The 17,378-nt window shown below is 33.6% G+C and overlaps 1 protein-coding gene across 2 annotated transcripts in view; it reads left to right on the forward strand.

The window, feature by feature from the left end:
* LOC149083554 (paired box protein Pax-6-like) overlaps positions 1-17,378 on the forward strand; it is a 232,089-nt gene that overhangs the window by 154,772 nt on the left and 59,939 nt on the right. For both annotated transcript variants that reach the window (XM_089234073.1, XM_089234074.1), the window contains one exon: positions 6,485-6,634. In XM_089234073.1, coding sequence (XP_089090199.1) covers positions 6,485-6,634 — 150 coding nt within the window. The remainder of the gene's footprint in view (positions 1-6,484; positions 6,635-17,378) is intronic.

Raw genomic sequence — 17,378 nt, forward strand, 5'->3', positions numbered from 1 at the left:
GGTTTGCAGGGTTAGCATCACTAGGTCATAGGAATATTTTAAGATAGGAAAAACCTCAAAAAAAGCAGCTGATAGGTGGCGCTGACGTACACAAGTAAAGAAAAGATATGCAAATAACGAACAGAATGCATCCAAATTCCTTATTACAGCAGTATGTGTTCCACATGACCACCACCACAGGGGATAACACATTGCAGGCGAGTCACAAGTCCAGCAACAGCAAAGCGCAGCAGGCCCACATACATGGTTTACAACGGTGAAGTGATTATGGATAACGAGCGCAAGTCCTTATAACCGTCTCATTTGCATATTTCCACCGAAGTCGCTCGTGCCAGCGCCACCTATCGGCTGTTTTTTTCCCTGTCTTAAAAAAATTCCCGACCTAGCGATGCTAACCCTGGAAACCGTTTTTTATTTCGGTTATTTTTCCGGTTTTTGTGAAATTTTAAAATTTCTACGGACTTTTGCCCAACCTATAAGATAATTGAAAAAAAATCAGAAATTGATGAATGAAACCAATGAGAGAAATAATTCTAGAATTAATTAAAATTTCGAAATTGTTAAAGTTTTCAATAATTTTGCTGAGTTTTTCAATACTTCTTTGCAATACCATTCTGAGTGCCTCCCTTCCCAACCCCCTCCCAGAATTCATTCAGAAATCCCTCATAAAGTAATACCCCGACATAAGTCACCCTGCATTTACGTCTTGTCACCCTAAAAATCTTATGCCTTATCTATGAATAAATGAAATAAGGAGTTGAATGAATAAATCTATTTTTTCCTCATTTTGATCTTTTAAATCATACCTCATCCTATAGTGCCGGATCGTCTTACATGCGAGTAAATGCATATTATATTATCATATGTACATAAGTATTTCTTGTTACAGTCCATAGCATCGGGGCTCTGTGTTGCTGATAACAATAACCGGTTGATAACTATATCCTAAAAAAATTCCGTGTTGTAAGTACAATGACCATATGTCTCGTTTGATCAAGCAGAGCTTATGGAAACGGGACAACTTTGTTTTTCTTTCTCACGTAAAAAGTTGCAAAATGTTAAAAATCTTGCTTTTTTTCAATTGTTCTATGAAAAGGCAGATTTTCCCCCCTTTAAACTAAAATCATTTTTATTTTATTTAGAAATTCTCAGAGGAGTTGGAATGGTGTTGCGAATAACGGTATTTTTCATACTGTACGGTACGTTATATAGATTCCATTGTCAAAGTCTTCCGGCCGGGGAATTGTGAATGCGATCAGTTAAAAGAAACTGACCAATAACTGTTGAAAGTACAGCCCGATCGGGACATAGTGAACAAAATCAACACCAGCTATACTCTAGTAGGCTATAGCTTCTACTATAGATGGTGTTAACAGAATACAGAAATTTTTCTCAATAAAGGAGCCTTCTGACCTCCTACATAGCCTTGCAAATCGATAACGATAACAACTTATTGGGAAAAAATAAATCTGGTACAACTTAGCTTCAAAATATGCAAGAAGAAAAACTTCTGACGGAAAAAAGACTGATACTATAAACCGAATTCCTGATAACAATAAACGAATTTTTCCCATGTTGCGATATTGGTAGGTTCCGATTTTAGCGAAAGTAATAACAATACCCAAATGGTATCAGTATCCGTGATTTCAATAAGTGTCGTCGACCGTATTGCAATATTACGAATATAAAAGGATTTGGGGGGATTCCCACAATATAGACAGTCTAAAAGGTCTATTTTATTCATGGTAAGATCATTCCAAACCATCAATAAAACGATTGATTATATATAAATTTATGGTCATAACAGTAGTTGAATTGGAATTTATTTCGTTCATTCCCGAGAATATCCACTATGGGTTATAGATATTATATTACTGATTCAATCAGATAAATGACGTAATAAACATGTTAAACCTGTATATAAAAAAAAATCATATGCAAATAAATACAACGCTTTTCATGGAAAATATTCCAAAAATTCCACACGAGAAAACGAAAAAACATCCATAGATACGAGATAATATTTACGTCGCAAAATACCGATGCTGACTTCGCATAAATGTTATAAGATCACGTGACCCGTCGGTCAGATCAATTTCATACTAGAGATGGGTAATTTATTGCATCGGAAGAGAGAGAGAGAGAAAGATAGAGTGAAATAGATCAAACATGGCGCCTGATAACAGGCACGTACTATGCCTGTTATTAAACAGCTTCAGTGGTCAGTGTACCGTGAACCGCGCACAAATTTACCACAAAAAAATAAGTAGTTTTATTATAAAGGCATATCATATATCTACGCTTTTCCCCAATTTCTCCCCTAAAGAAACAAATAATAATAATAATATAAACGGAGTCAAATTCAATTTATTTCATAATTATTTCCTTAAATAAATATCAGTAATTATATATATATATTATGTAGTATATGATACAATGAACTTTCGAAAAGAATGTGCATTTGTTTACATGGATACCCTGAAAAATATTATTGAAATGTAATGTGAAATATTTGTGAGGTGATTGAAATATGTATTGAATTATTGAATTGTGCGGATAAATATATGCGTCAATGGAATTTCTAACATTTTGAATTGATTTTATCGGGAAAATATGCACTGAAAAGTGCAATTTTTTTCCCCATCGATATATAGAATGGTCTTAAATTTAAAGAAAATAAAATTTTGATTAAATTATATTAGCATGAATAATTTAAAATGTTTTTCGACATTCTGGCCACTTCTTTTTGTGTTTCAAACACGGTGATACATTTATTTTTATGAAAATACTGTTTTGAATTGGGGAATAAACATTTGTTGTTGCTAGACGGACGCATTTTAAACAAGGTTACTTTAATTAAAAGTTATTGTGGCATTGTTTTCTGGAACCTTCTTATCCTCGGGGTACTGTTGCTATGAATTCTTTTCGGAACGATTGTTATTCGGAGTGTTTTTCGGAACCGTTACTACTCGGAAAATATTTTGGAAAACTCACATGTGGGAAAAAATGCTGCAAGAATAAATTTTCAGAAACATTGTGTTGCTCTGGGAATTTTCAGAAACGTATTTTTGAGCGGTTTTCACAAGAATTTTTTCTGAAGTATTTTTTGAGAATTTTTTTTAATTTTTGTTTCTGAGAATTTTTTTTAATCTTTGTTTCTGAGAATTTTTTCAGGATCTTTTTTCTGAAATTTTCTGAAGATTTTTTAGCGAATTTTTCTCAAAATCGTTTCTGAGAATTTTTCAAAATCGCTCTTCAAGAATTTTTCTAATCAATTTCTGAGAATTTTAACTAAGGGTTTTTTTTTGGGGGGGAGGGGAATTTTTCTAAACAATTTTTCGAGATTCTTCAGCCATTTTCTAAAAAAATGCAGAATCATTCTTTTTTACCATTTTCAGAACCATTTCCCGAGGATTTCTGACCACTACTCTCGGAGAATTTGTCGAACTAATATTTTCTTAGTATTTATTTATATAATATTTTTTATTATATTTTCGTAACATTTTCTGAGAATTTATCGGAATCGTTTCGACCAAAAAATGATCAAAGATACGATTTTAATAGACAAAAAATGATTTTGACAGAAAATGATCGTGGGGCGGCAAATGAACTGATCGAATGGCGGCAGCACTGAAATGTCAGACACAACACTAATTACACACTCAGACTGTTAGGTGCACTCACTTTGTTTCAGACTCTGCCACGAAAGCCGGGCTGGAAGAGATCTCGGCAACGGGATAAGTCCAGTGGCGGAGCCCGTGGCGTTCATTCATTCATTCGTGGGGCGGCAAAAATTATCAAATGAAAAACATTGTAACTCTGAGAATTTTCAGAACTATATTTTTGAGCATTTTTCAGAAGCATTTCCTGAGAATTTTTAAGAATCGTTTTCTGAAAAATTTATCAACCTTTTTCTGAGAATTTTTAAGAATAAGTTTTTGAGATATTTTAAGAATAAGTTTTTGAGATATTTTAAGAATAAGTTTTTGAGATATTTTAAGAATAAGTTTTTGAGATATTTTAAGAATAAGTTTTTGAGATATTTTAAGAATAAGTTTTTGAGATATTTTAAGAATAAGTTTTTGAGATATTTTAAGAATAAGTTTTTGAGATATTTTAAGAATCGTTTTCTGAAAAATTTATCAACCTTTTTCTGAGAATTTTTCAGAATCAATTTTTGAGAATTTTTCGGAATCAATTTTTAAGAATTTTTTCCTAATCGGTTTCTGAGAATTTTTCCCAAAAATTCCTGGAGAATTTTCAGAATCAATATTTTGAGAATTTTCAGAATCAATATTTTGAGAATTTTAAGAATCAAATTTTTGAGAATTTTAAGAATCAAATTTTTGAGAATTTTAAGAATCAAATTTTTGAGAATTTTCAGAATCAATTTCTGGTAACTTTACAGAACTTTTCTCAGAATAATTGTTTAGCATTTCTCAGAATTATAACCCTTTCAGCATTTTTAAGAAAAATTTTCCACAAATAATGGATTCACAAGCTGATTCAAAAACATTTTAAGAGGAGACGACATGAATGCAGGGTGACGTAAGTCGGGGCGTTATTTTATAGGAGATTTCTGAATGAATTCTGAGGAGAACTCCGAATGGTGATACAAACACAAGTATTGAATTTTCCACAAGTTCTGAAATTTCGTCTTTCATAAATCCTAAATTTTCATTAATTCTAGAACTATTTCTCTCATTAGCTTGAATTCATCCATTTTCGATTATTTTTCTTCCCCCCCCCCCATTCTGACTTTAATTTTCCCATCAATAATTAATTTTAATTTAATCCTGAATTATCATTTTCAATCAGTCAAAATTATCATTGGTGCTAGAATTATTTCTTAAATAAATCCAAATTTTTCATTGATTTTTTTTCTCTTTTAGCGATATTTTTTGTTCTAGATATCTGTTCGCGCATATATGATGACCTAGGTTTTTGAAGCAGTTAAAATTGAATGAAAATCTTCTCCTTTACGCGAGTTAATACGGTATTTAATTAATTTTTAATTTAATTGCCGAAATAACTGTATTTTTTACAAATTCCGTAATTTTCTTCTTCCTGACAATCACTAACAAAACTATGAAGATTAAACAACATTATTAGCAAGCTCTTGTTGGTAGAAAAATTTTCCGAACGTCACTTTTTTGATTTTCTCTAATAAGACTTTTCTAACATTTCTGGCCATATAGACCAGGTCTTACAGCTTACCCATCAAGAGTTGGCCCTCTAGAGCTATTGCAGGTCTCTTGTGTGTACACAAATTTCCGTACTACAACAAAGACTATGAAATGAATACGTATATCCATAAAACTATGTAATGTTAGCTTCCCTGACGCTCAATAACTATGTAAGGAAGCGCATTTCCAGTCATGTTCAAAAGAATTGTTTGGGATATAAAATATGTAAAAATTTCGGTAATTTGAAGATGGAAACATAAACAATATGATTCTTAAGATAATTTCCATGCGGATCTACTATTTTTACAGATGCCAGTAGCTTAAATTAAGTCAATGAAGAGATTTATTCTTAAATAACATATGGTTATTGGTGTTTCTTAAAACTTATCTCTATTCCTATCGTATAATTGTTTTAATTTGGGCTGGGAATTGACTGAAGTTTTAACTGGTTAATCAAAACTTTTCAAATCAATTCTTAATCAAACATTATTTGGATATTTTTTGTAACTATATAATATTAAATAGATGCTATAAAAATAAATTTTATTAATTTCACACACCTATTCGGCACCTATAAACAAATATAGAAATGATTAAGAAATTAAGGATGCTCAATTTGACACTGAAATTAAGAGTTTTCCTTGAATCGACTCGTAGAAAATTATTTATTAAAATATTGATTCAAATAATTTTTAAATATGTGGTTACTTATATCCAATTAATTATGCATAGGAATTTCAATTTTTGTAAGACATGTATTCGGTTTTTTTAAACAAATCAAGTTACTTCACAAACTTTTAACTAGAATTTTAATCGGATTGATCGATCGATTAGCTAAAACTTTTAACTGCAATTCAGACCTGATCGATTAACTGACCCGATTAATAGGACCAGCCCTAGTTTTAATTCTTATTAATTAACAGGGCTGAGCCAGGTCGATCCTAGGCTCCAGGTCGCCATTGAGACTAAAAAATTGACATCTGCGCCTATTTTGTTTTACGTCTTATAACTGAATCTCAAAGTCTTAGGACAGTACAAAATTATCGAACTTATGTCAGGGTGCCTGCTAGCATAGGGAGGGGTTCCAAAGTCCCGTACAGGTCGAAGATTACATGATTTTGGACAAATTTCGACGATATGATAAAAGTGTCTGCCACCTATGAAATTTTGATGGCATCTAAATTTTGTTCTGATTTGCCAAGTCCTGCTGATTACAGTCAAAATTATAAATTAGCCCATTAAAAAGTATTAATTAATGAAGAACATTTTATCAATTATTCTAAATATATTTTTTATAGGAAGCATAAGTCCATTGTATCTGAACACTCGCTTGGGGGAATCGATGCCTCAACCTCGAATAGTTCACGATTTCTCACCCTATGGTCTCAGACCTTACGACTTCGCAAGGCAACTACTTACGTCCCAAACAGCCGTTAACAAAATATTAGGTGAGTAAACTCTTTCTTTTAATATACCTTTCTTATCAAAAAGTTTTAGTTTATTTTACACGCAAAATCCATAAAATTCTGTTTCACTTGATATATAAATGCATCTTTTATGAACAACAAATTGACGTATTTTAGTCTCTGTAACGAACTCGTAAGTCTTTATGAAAACTTATTCTTAATTAATGGGAGTTATTATTAAACTATCTTCTCATATCTCAAAATATTGCCTAAGATATGTTCAATCATTGATTCCGAAACCATTGCAAAATGGTTTGTTACTTCGGGTTGAATTCATTTCCGTCCTGTTATGAATAATACTGATAATGAATTATCAGTGTCAATTAGAAGAAATATTTTTTACAATAGAATATTTCCATGAATCGATCCATTTTTGGACTCTATACGGACTATAGCAATAAGAGGCATTAAATTCTTTTGCATTCATGGATTTGGTGATACTCCCTGGAAGAAAATGGCACTTCGGGTGAATCCGAAAAGTGTCGTGACGCACTGGTTGAGAATCGCAGTCATATTGGCATGTCGAATACGATTTTATTCCCAAAATATCTCATGTCATTTCTGAATAATTCTGAACCATCTCACAGCTGCCTATGAAATTGCGTGCGGGAGGGGATTTTAGGATCTCTGATCTAAAAGTGTCAGCCCAATGCTTATCAAACGCTGCGCCAAGGATCGATGCCGGTTCGCAGATATTTCGTTTTGCTCTGGTCCAGGAAATTCATATCACTGATAGATAATGTTAGATTTAATAACAGTCTCTGTATTTTTATGCAATTCAATTCAATTTTGTCTTCAATTCTGGAACTGTTTTTTCCCTTCTATTTATTGTTTGCCAGTCCACAAATTATTTCTACTATTTACTTATTCTCTGCCTGTCAGCAAACTATTTCTTTGATTTCTTTTGCCTATCCGTAAATTATTTCTCCCATGCATTTTTGCGGGTCCTCAAATTATTTATCTCATTTATGTATAAAATTGTACATTATCACATCAAGTCTTAGCCAGGTGCTGACCGTAAGATTATTAACATAAGTCTTAACAAAAGATTAAAATACACAGCAAAATTCATCTGTCCAAATCAGTATTTTTTAATTGAAACTTACCCGAGAATCCAATTAGTCAAGTCTGAAAGGACTCAAAATAACCCCGCTGTGTGCCAACAACAGTCATCCTAGAGACACGTAAATTTAAAAAAAAAATCAAATTGGAGATTTTATATTTATTCGCAAATTAAAAAAATATGATATACAATCACAATTTTGTATTCATTCGCAAAAACATTTCTCAAATAGAAAAATTTTGCATTAATTTGCAAAAGCATTTTTTCAAATGAAAAAATTTTGTATTCAATTCGAAAGAACAAACTAAACTAACGAGAAATATTTTTTTTATAATTTAATTACGACACCAAATATTAAAGTGTTGTGCTTAGATGAAAGTTTTAGAATTGATGTGCTCAGCAAGATTTCCATCTATTTTCGCTTCAAGTTGTAATTGTATTTCAAGTATGAATTATGAAGATTTCGCGGAGAAAAATAGTAAGAATCAAATTTCCGCACATTTATTCATAAGTGGCAAGTTTCACATTTATTCGTCAAAAATGGTAGATTTTGCATTTATTTACCAATTTCTTAAATAAGAAAATTACGTATCCTTAGTCATATATTACGTGCTACAGTATGTGCGACCGTGCTCTGAGCCACAAAAAAAGTGTTCTGTGCAACCGAGATAAATACCATCGCGCTCTGAGCGACCAAATCCATTCGTCACTTCAACAATGGGGGAGGGGGGGGCAGGTCCTCATCTTATATTATAAGTGCTGGCGGGGGGGTTCCATCTCAGCAATCAATGCACCACAGTCAGAAATTCGAATTTTAAAGACTTAGTCTGATTCAATGATATTTCATTTTACATTTTAAACATTGAAAATATGTTTCCTTGTGATGTCTTCACGGTTAGAAGTCCCGTAGGATATGGACCGAGCCATCACACGGTTATTTAGTTAGTCTGATTCAATGAGACAAAAACGGAGACAACATGCAAATTACGTTTAAAGAATTGTTAGCCTTCAGTGTAACTGTTCGAGGTGATGTCGCGGCATCATAAAGTGCCCACTATTTAGAAATACCAGAGCCAATAAGTGTCTAGCTCTGGCATTTCCCAAATAATGTGCTGTTGCACTTTACGATGCTCCGAAATCGCCCGAATCGAATAATTACATTGAAGGCTCAAGTCAAATAATGGGAATGGCTCTCTTGGAGAAATTGTGAAAAAGCAGAAGAATTGTGTGAAAAGCAGGCCGTGGGTTTCCATAGGTCGGAAACCCACGGCCCGGTAAATCTATTTTGCGTAATTAAAAGGTCCGGTCATACACACAGCTAACGGGAAATTAATGAGAAAAATGAAACTGCGAATCACTCACGGCCCGATGTGACTAGTGTTAGGGCCCGGTACTGAGCCACGGCCCGGCGGTTGAGAAACCACTGTTCTAAATAATAACTGTTGAAGAAAATGCTCTAAATAATAACTGTTGAAGAAGATGCTCTAAGTAAAATTGTTGAAAAAAATCCTCCAGGTAACAACTATTGAGAAAAAACCTTCCAAGTAACAACTGTTGAGAAAAATGCTCAAAATAACAACTGTAAGAAAAATGCTCAAAATAACAACTGTAAGAAAAATGCTCAAAATAACAACTGTAAGAAAAATGTTCAAAATAACAACTGTAAGAAAAATGCCAAAATAACAACTGTAAGTAAAATGTTCAAAATAACAACTGCGGGGAAAAATGCTCAAAATAACACAACTGGAAGAAAAATGAAAAATTGTTGCGTAAATGAACAAAATAAAAATTATTGAGAGAAAATGTTCTAAGTAACCATTTATGAAAAAATGTTCCAAGTAACATTTGTGGAGGAAATCGGCAAAGTAAAAACTGTCCAGAAAAATGCCCACAGTAAAATATTGCTGGGAAAAATACTTTAAATAACACAACAATACTAAATTCTCCTCACAATTTCTTTCGAGCATGTACCCGTGAAATAATTATGACGAGGACATTTGCCGCTACTCCACCCACTCATCATATCAACACATGGTATTTACATAATGACCGTGTGGGGGTAGGGGGGGTTGAGAGGTGGTGGTGGTGAAGGTACTGCACGCATTGGAAACCGAACAAAAGCAGTAGGCAGTGGCTTAATACACCCACTGAATCGATCCAATCTTCCAGACTACCCACTGAGCGTTTCTCTTGGTCCGTCGATTCGGCCAATCGATTACGGTGCGGGTTATCATTGGATTAGAGAATAACATTTTCCCGCCGCCTCTTTTTTCCCCCCCCCCCAAAGTGCTCGTCATCATAGTCCTCCTCTCCCCCCCCCCCACGTTATTATCATAGAAAGCCATATGGCCACCAGCAACATTATTTACTAGAGCGTTTCGGAACTTATTTCTCTCTCTCTCCCTCCGTCCAAATTTTTTTTATTTTTCCTTACCTCTCATTACGTGTGATTACGCGAAACTAGCAGATGTTGACATTTGTTGCTCTGCAACATCCACCATCTATTTCTGCAACCAATTCGCCCCACGTAATTAGCTTTACATTGTACTAGCTGTCAGCATTGCGCATCCACTGATCCGCATGATGAATTCCATTTTTATTGCTCTTTTTTTTTTTACTGTATGAACAAATACATATTTTTCGTCCTTCTACGAAAACGCAATCAGTAATGATTATTTGAGAGGTTTTTTTTTTGCCTCCCTTCATTTATTTCCGCTACATCACGTCATCAATTTATTTCATTTTTGTGTTTTCTCTACACTATTGTTCAATTTGTACAGTCTTGTTGAACATTTCCATGCTTTTGTGTTTTGTTTGCTTTGTTTCTTCCCCGTTGCTGGTCCGAAATATTTTTTTGCGATGATAGTGGGACAGAGTGAAATTGTCCTCGAAATCAACATTGATAGAGTTTGGTAGCTACTAAGACGCTGATGGTTTAGCTTAGATTGTGTGATTGAATGATGGGTGTTTTTTGGGAATGGAAATGATTGTGATTGATCTTTTTTAGGGAATTAAAAGTAAGAAATGGTTTTGTGAAATGCTTGTGTGTGTGTGTGAGCGGTGGTATCGAGTGCTCAGAGTAGGCTGTTTGAATGTTATATTGAAGGTTCAAGTCGAAGAATTTGAATGGCTGAGCTTTGGGCTTTCTCAATTGTAATTTCAAAAAATTTTTTTAATTACATGATCAATGATCAAAGAAATGCTCAATGACAAGTTCAAAAAATGCTTAGTGACAAGTCGAGAAAATGCTTTAAGCAACAACTGTTGAGAAAAAACTGTAATTAGCAACTCTTGAGAAAAAACTGTAATTAGCAACTCTTGAGAAAAAACTGTAATTAGCAACTCTTGAGAAAAAACTGTAATTAGCAACTCTTGAGAAAAATGTTCCAAGTAACAACTGCTGAGAAAAATGTTCCAAGTAGCAACTATTGATTAAAATTCTCTTAGTATTAACTGCTGAGAAAAATGCCAAAAGAATAATTGTTGAGAAAAGGCTCTAAATAACATCTGTTGAGAAAAATCCTCTAATTAATAATTGTGAGAACAATGCTCTGAAGATAGCTTTGTTGCATCAATGAGAAAAAAACGCTTTAAGTAACCATTTTTCCCCAAAAACTATAGCAACAACCTTTCGAGAAATTTTAGAAGCTAGACTTATTTCAAAAAGTAGTTGTAGCTATTATGGTTTTGAAAAATTCTCAGAAAATGTTTCCAAAAAATGCAAAACAACAATAGTTCCTAAACTGCTCTCGTTAACAACGGTTTCAAAAAAATGTCAGAGCAGCACTGTGTGAGTCCGAGAAAAAAATGCTTTAAGTAGAATTAGTTTTAAAAAATACTGCGATATTAAACAAAATATCCTAATCTCCAACTAGCAATGGTTCCTAGAAATTTAAGAAGCTGTAACAGCTCCAAAATTGGTTTCAAAGAAAACAGGTTCCTTGAAGCATTTTTAAGAAAATTGAAGAGAGAATTCTGAAGAATTGGAAAAAATAAGCATTGGAAAATTCTTCATTTAATATCTGCTACATCACGTCATGAATTTATATCATTTTTGTTTTCTCTACACTATTGTTCAATTTGCATAATCTTGTTGAACATTTCTATGGGGGTTTCTCCCGATATAAATTGTCATCCAAACGTGTCCCGGGAAAATTGTCATCCAAACCAAAATTGATATAGTTTGGTAGCCAAGATGTTGATGGTTTAGTTTTGAGATTGCAAGATTGAATAATGGCTACTTTTCAAAACGGAATGGTTGCGATTGATCTTTTTGTGAAATCTTAAACACAGAGAATGGTTTGGTGAAATGCTTGGTGTGCGCGATGGTTTCAGGAAATGCTAAGGAAACAGTTCCGGAAAATGCCCAGAGTAGCATTGATTTCAAAAAAAAAAATCCTCAATGATAAGTTCCAAAAATGCTTGAAGTAACAATTGTTCAGGAAAATGTTGTAAGTAGCAATTTTCCTCCGAAAACAAAAACATTATAGCACACAGCAACAGTTCCGTAAATTCAAGAGAAGTTATAATTAAAATGTTCAGGAACCGGGAAAATTTGTCAAGAACCAGGAAAAATGTTCAAGAACCGGGAAAAATGTTCAGAGAAACGAGAAAAAATTTTCAGGGAAACGTTATAAAAATGTTCAAAAAAACGTTCCTAAAACTGCACAATAAAGTTTCCAAAAAAAATTTATTGGAGAATAAAAAAATGCTCAGAGAAAAATTTTCCGAAAAATGCCTCCAAGATGTGCAAAAGGTTCGTGACACAAATGGGTTTCGAAAAATGCGCAATAGCAACAATCGTTCAGAAAAATTCTCGAAGCAGCGGCGATTCCAAAAAATATACTAAGAAATAATTTCTAACCCTTAAATGTTCAATTTTTTTTTTTTTCTCGAGCGAATGATATTTTTCATATTTAATGACAAGTACTGAAAGCCGGAAAAAGCATTCAAAAAAATCTATCTCGAATTTTGCTCCTTATACAGGGCATCATTCAAGACGTGCAAAGCCTCAAGAATAGGAAATAATATAAATGTAATGAAGTAATATATTACTCTTAAAATGCATAACCACCTTTCTTTGCGATTCAAACTATACTGAGAAAAAAAATCTTCGGATTGCAAATTTCAAGGTAAAAAAGAAAGAAATCCGAGCAAAACATTTTAGCAAATTACTGAAATCACAGCCTCACATGCTCTGCAACAAATATAAAGTTGTTGTCGCTAACTCGGCTAGCTACTGGCAAATTCAAATCCCAAAATGCAAAGAATATCACCTCACCTTACGTTCAAAAGCGATTCTGATTTGAAGAACTCTTTGCAAATATGCAAAGCTGTAACCTATTTAACCCCTAGGCTGCGGTAAATTGTCGCAAAAATGCTGCTCTCAAAACGGCTGAGTAAAAAAAAATGTTCCCTTTCTTTTTCGGTTGTCTTTCGTGAAAGATAGATTATATGCGAACTCACACGTTACAAATGCAGTGATACCCCGGCTAACGAAGATAATACGTTCCGGAATCACGTTCGTTAGCCGAAAAGTTCGTAAGCCGAGGTGTCACTGTGCAGTGAAACTTATCTAAGGCGAACACACTTAATGAGACGGAAACCTACCCTCTCGACGGAATCAAATAAAAGAGTCCCTTCATTGATTAATGTCTTAATGTATGTGTGGTGTATGTTTATAAAATTGATACCTGTCTGAAATGAAATATTGTTTTAGTCTTTTGACATTCTGTTTCATACAGGTTTCATTGTATAATACAATAGAAAAAAGAAAGTGATACAAACAGATAATCTCGGGCACTACCATCTCTCCATGCTTATAAAAGGATATCCGAGAGAAACTGACGTGTCTAGCGCTCGCGATTACTATAGGTGTCCATTCTGAGAGAGCATGCGCATTGGAGACAAATAGATATTCGAGAATTGATATATTTAATTACGAACAGCTAGCAGCAACTGTTGAGCAGTTGGTATGACGTGGAATCGGGAGCACCTGCAAGGCTCATGGTTCGACTCCCGTCCCGACCCTGTTTTAAATTGCACCTTCAATTTTTTGAATGATTATATTTATTTATTCCTCAAAGCTGTTATTAAACGTCCCGACATTCCGGAAGGTGTGTGGGGGGTCACGATGGGCTTGCTACGGGGGGATGGCGTATCAGCCAGCTGCCCCCACACACGTTTTATTACTTTTCGCATAGTAAAATGCAAATGTTTGAGGTTTTGCGATTGAATTGTAATTATTTTCCTCAAAAATAAATTTTAAAAAATTAATGTTTCACAAACGCAACGATATCGCGAGCGTAAAATACCGTATAATCCGAATCTCAATCCCTTTCCACTTCTTAAATAAGAATCGTTTTCCCTCCGTGTATTCGGACGAAAACCCAAAGAATCATCCGAATTAATGTAAGAGAGGATTGAAGAAAAACGTAAATTCTAGCAAGATTCGAACCATGAACCTTTCAATCGCATTCGATTACTGCGTCTTTGTTGTACCAACTGCTCAACAATTGTTGCTGGGAGGTTGCAGTAATTAAATATACCAATTCTCGAATATCTATTTATTTTTAATACGCATGCGTTCTTAGAATGGGCACCTATAGTAATCGCGAGCAGTTACGTCAGTTTCTCTCGGATATCTTTTATAAGCATGGGGGATGATAGGGCGCCTGGGCTCGAACCCATAATCACCAACAAAAGAGCGACCGGGGAAAGGCAGGCACTCCACCACCACTCAACAATTTACTACAATCAACCCACATAGTACAAGCGAACCTGTTAGAAAATAGAGAAATAATACATAAAAAACTAGAATCCTGAGATGATGGAGCACTCTGCGCTACGCTCACCATCCCTGGATGATGGGTGCTCGCTGAAGGTTAAGGGGGCAAAAAAAAAACTCTTGGTGTGTCACAACTATTCCGGGAAACTCCTGTAGTGCTAATAGTTGCGAAAATTTGCGCGGTAACATTCTGCTGCGAGTAACAGCAATCAATGAAAGTTTTCCATTTGCTTAAGAAATTTTATCAAAAACTGCCAAGTGGTTGCAAAATGCTAGGCGTATTTCGAGTATTCAATGTTCAGAGCAATACATTACCGGTTGCTATAGAAATTGTTTCTGTGATTTTGAATATTGTCAGTTATGAAAGAAACCAATTCGCTTTATAATGCTAAAAATTGAGTGTTAACCATGATATATTTCTATTCTTCATGCTGCTTTTCGGAAAATAAAGATTACCATGGTATAAATTTCATATTTATGTATTTTTATCGAAAAGATTTCTATCATTTTATTTCTTTAGAATGTCATTTTTTGCTTTAACTACAAATTTGCAATGAAACCTTGTTTTAAAACCTTCAGTTTTAAAATTTTTTAACTTCATTTCTTCAAGGCATGCGTACATTTTGAAAAAAAAAACAAACACTCTAGCAATATTTGTTTAAAAGCCTTATTGGAAGAAATAAATTTGAAAACCCCATTGAAGAACTTTCAAATTTTAAAAGAAAATCTTCACTTTTTTTCACCCATTCTAGAGAGAAAAGTATTTTTCCGTTATTGCTATCTCCTCGTAAAGCAACAAACACTTCTTTTACATGAACAATAATTTTCCAAAAATTTATTTCCATTTTAATATTGTTGAACGAGAAGAATATGGAAGAGCTGAACATGAATCAAAAGCCATAATGGATAATGTTCATCAAAAAAAAAAAATTGAGCTTAAATGGGTGAATTTCTCCAAAAAAATCAAAATTAAAAGCTTAACTAATTTTTTTTTTCCTTTTAAAACTAAGAAACAGCTGCAATAAATAGATTTCTTCAAAACAGAAAAATTGAGAGCTAAAATTGATCAAAGTTATTAGCAGAACTATATAAATTTAATAAGCATAGGTAAAATTTCAATATGAATGAAAGGACTAAGAAATTTCCAAACGAATTCTGGTGTCAACAATATTTAAACAGTGCCGTCTTAACTCATGGGCCCACCCAGGCACCGCCCGGGGGCCTCAAGAGAACTCGGGCCTCACAAAAATGAGAACCAGTTAAAATTTTCGAGAATTTGACAGGTGGGATCTCAGAAAAATCACTTGGCCAGGGGGCCCATGATGCTCTAAAGACGACCCTGTATTTAAATAAACTTTGAATAAGTCCAGTGTCAACATCCATTTAAATCAATAAGAAATGATCAGATTATGAATATTTCATACCTGATTGGGAGATCTCAGAGAGTAATTTTTAATGGTTATAAATCCTCTTGTTATCCATGTTATTCTGGTGTTCCCTAGGGGTCGATTTTGGGTCCCTTCCTTTTTGTTTTATTTATACAGGATTTGCCTGATTGAATTTTCATGTCATTAATAATTTCGATGATGCTACTAAATTACAAGAGCATATTAACAAAATTTATGATGTGAAAATGATAAGTTGTATTTAAACATTGATAAGTGTAAATTTATTACTTATAGTCGGAGGCATTCTCTACTTATTTATGATTACAGTATTGATGATCAATCAATTTGTAATTTTGATTTGGAAGATTGGGAAGGATTGGGTTGATTTGGGAAGGATTTAGGTGTAATATTTCACAGTTCTTTTTCGTTTAACCAACATATTACTTATATTGTGCCTAAAGCGCCCTGAAGTCTTGGTTTTATAATTGGTAACAGTAGGCCTTTTCACAGTGTTGAAACTATGTTGTTGCTCTTCAATTCGTATGTTCGATCTGTTTTAGAATACTGTAGCATATTATACGTGTTACTTATTTAATGTCTTTGAAATCGAAGGTGTTCAAGACAGGTTTTTACGCTACGTTCATTTTAAGAAACATCATTCATATATAGTAATTACTTATCAAACGAAATACTTCGCTCATCGTTCAGTTATGATTCACTAGAAATTTCTCGACTCAGGGCTCTTATTGGATTTTTTTTTTTGTAAAAATTATTCACTTTGATATTGATGCACCTGATATTCTTAACCTCATTACTTTTTAGTGTCTCCGAATCAATCTTAGAAGCTTGCAATCCTTTATATGTTCCCCGTGAAGTTGATTTTAAAAACAATCAAAACAGAGCTAGAAAGGATAAATTTCTTTGAAAAATCAAAGTTGGGAGTCGAAACGAATATTTAAAAAAAATCGAAATCTAAAGCAAAACTCGTTAAATTGAATCGTCTGTTTTTTAAAAGGGAATAAGTCCAAAAATCAATTTTTTTAGAAGTTGGGGGAAAAACTATACGAGTGGGACGTATTAACTTATTATACCTTACGCTTTTTTCAAAGTCCCATATCTAGTCTCTATAGGGACTGTTTTTTTTCCCTTACCACTTACAGCCACCTCGTTGGGCATTTTGCCTGTTGTGGCGTTGTATTTGTATATGTATTTGTTTGTATATGTAGAGCAAAACCTTGGAAATACTTTACATGCATCATGTCATAAATACTTTACAGTACAAAAAGGGATTTTGCCATTTTCGGTCTTTATTCCCGTCTCCAACCTGCCGATTCAATTATTCTTAAAAAAATCGGAATTAAGGGTTGGAATGGATGAATTTCTTTAAAAAATCAAAATTAAGAGGTAGAATATATGCATTGTTTAAAAAAAAAAATCAAAATTAAGAGCTGAAACGGAAAAAAAAAATTCAATAAAAAATCAAAATTA

This window comes from Pholcus phalangioides, unplaced genomic scaffold, assembly GCF_987345545.1.
Source record: "Pholcus phalangioides strain wild (caught in Gottingen) unplaced genomic scaffold, Ppha-v1.0 ptg000008l_1, whole genome shotgun sequence".
Lineage (NCBI taxonomy): Eukaryota > Metazoa > Arthropoda > Arachnida > Araneae > Pholcidae > Pholcus > Pholcus phalangioides.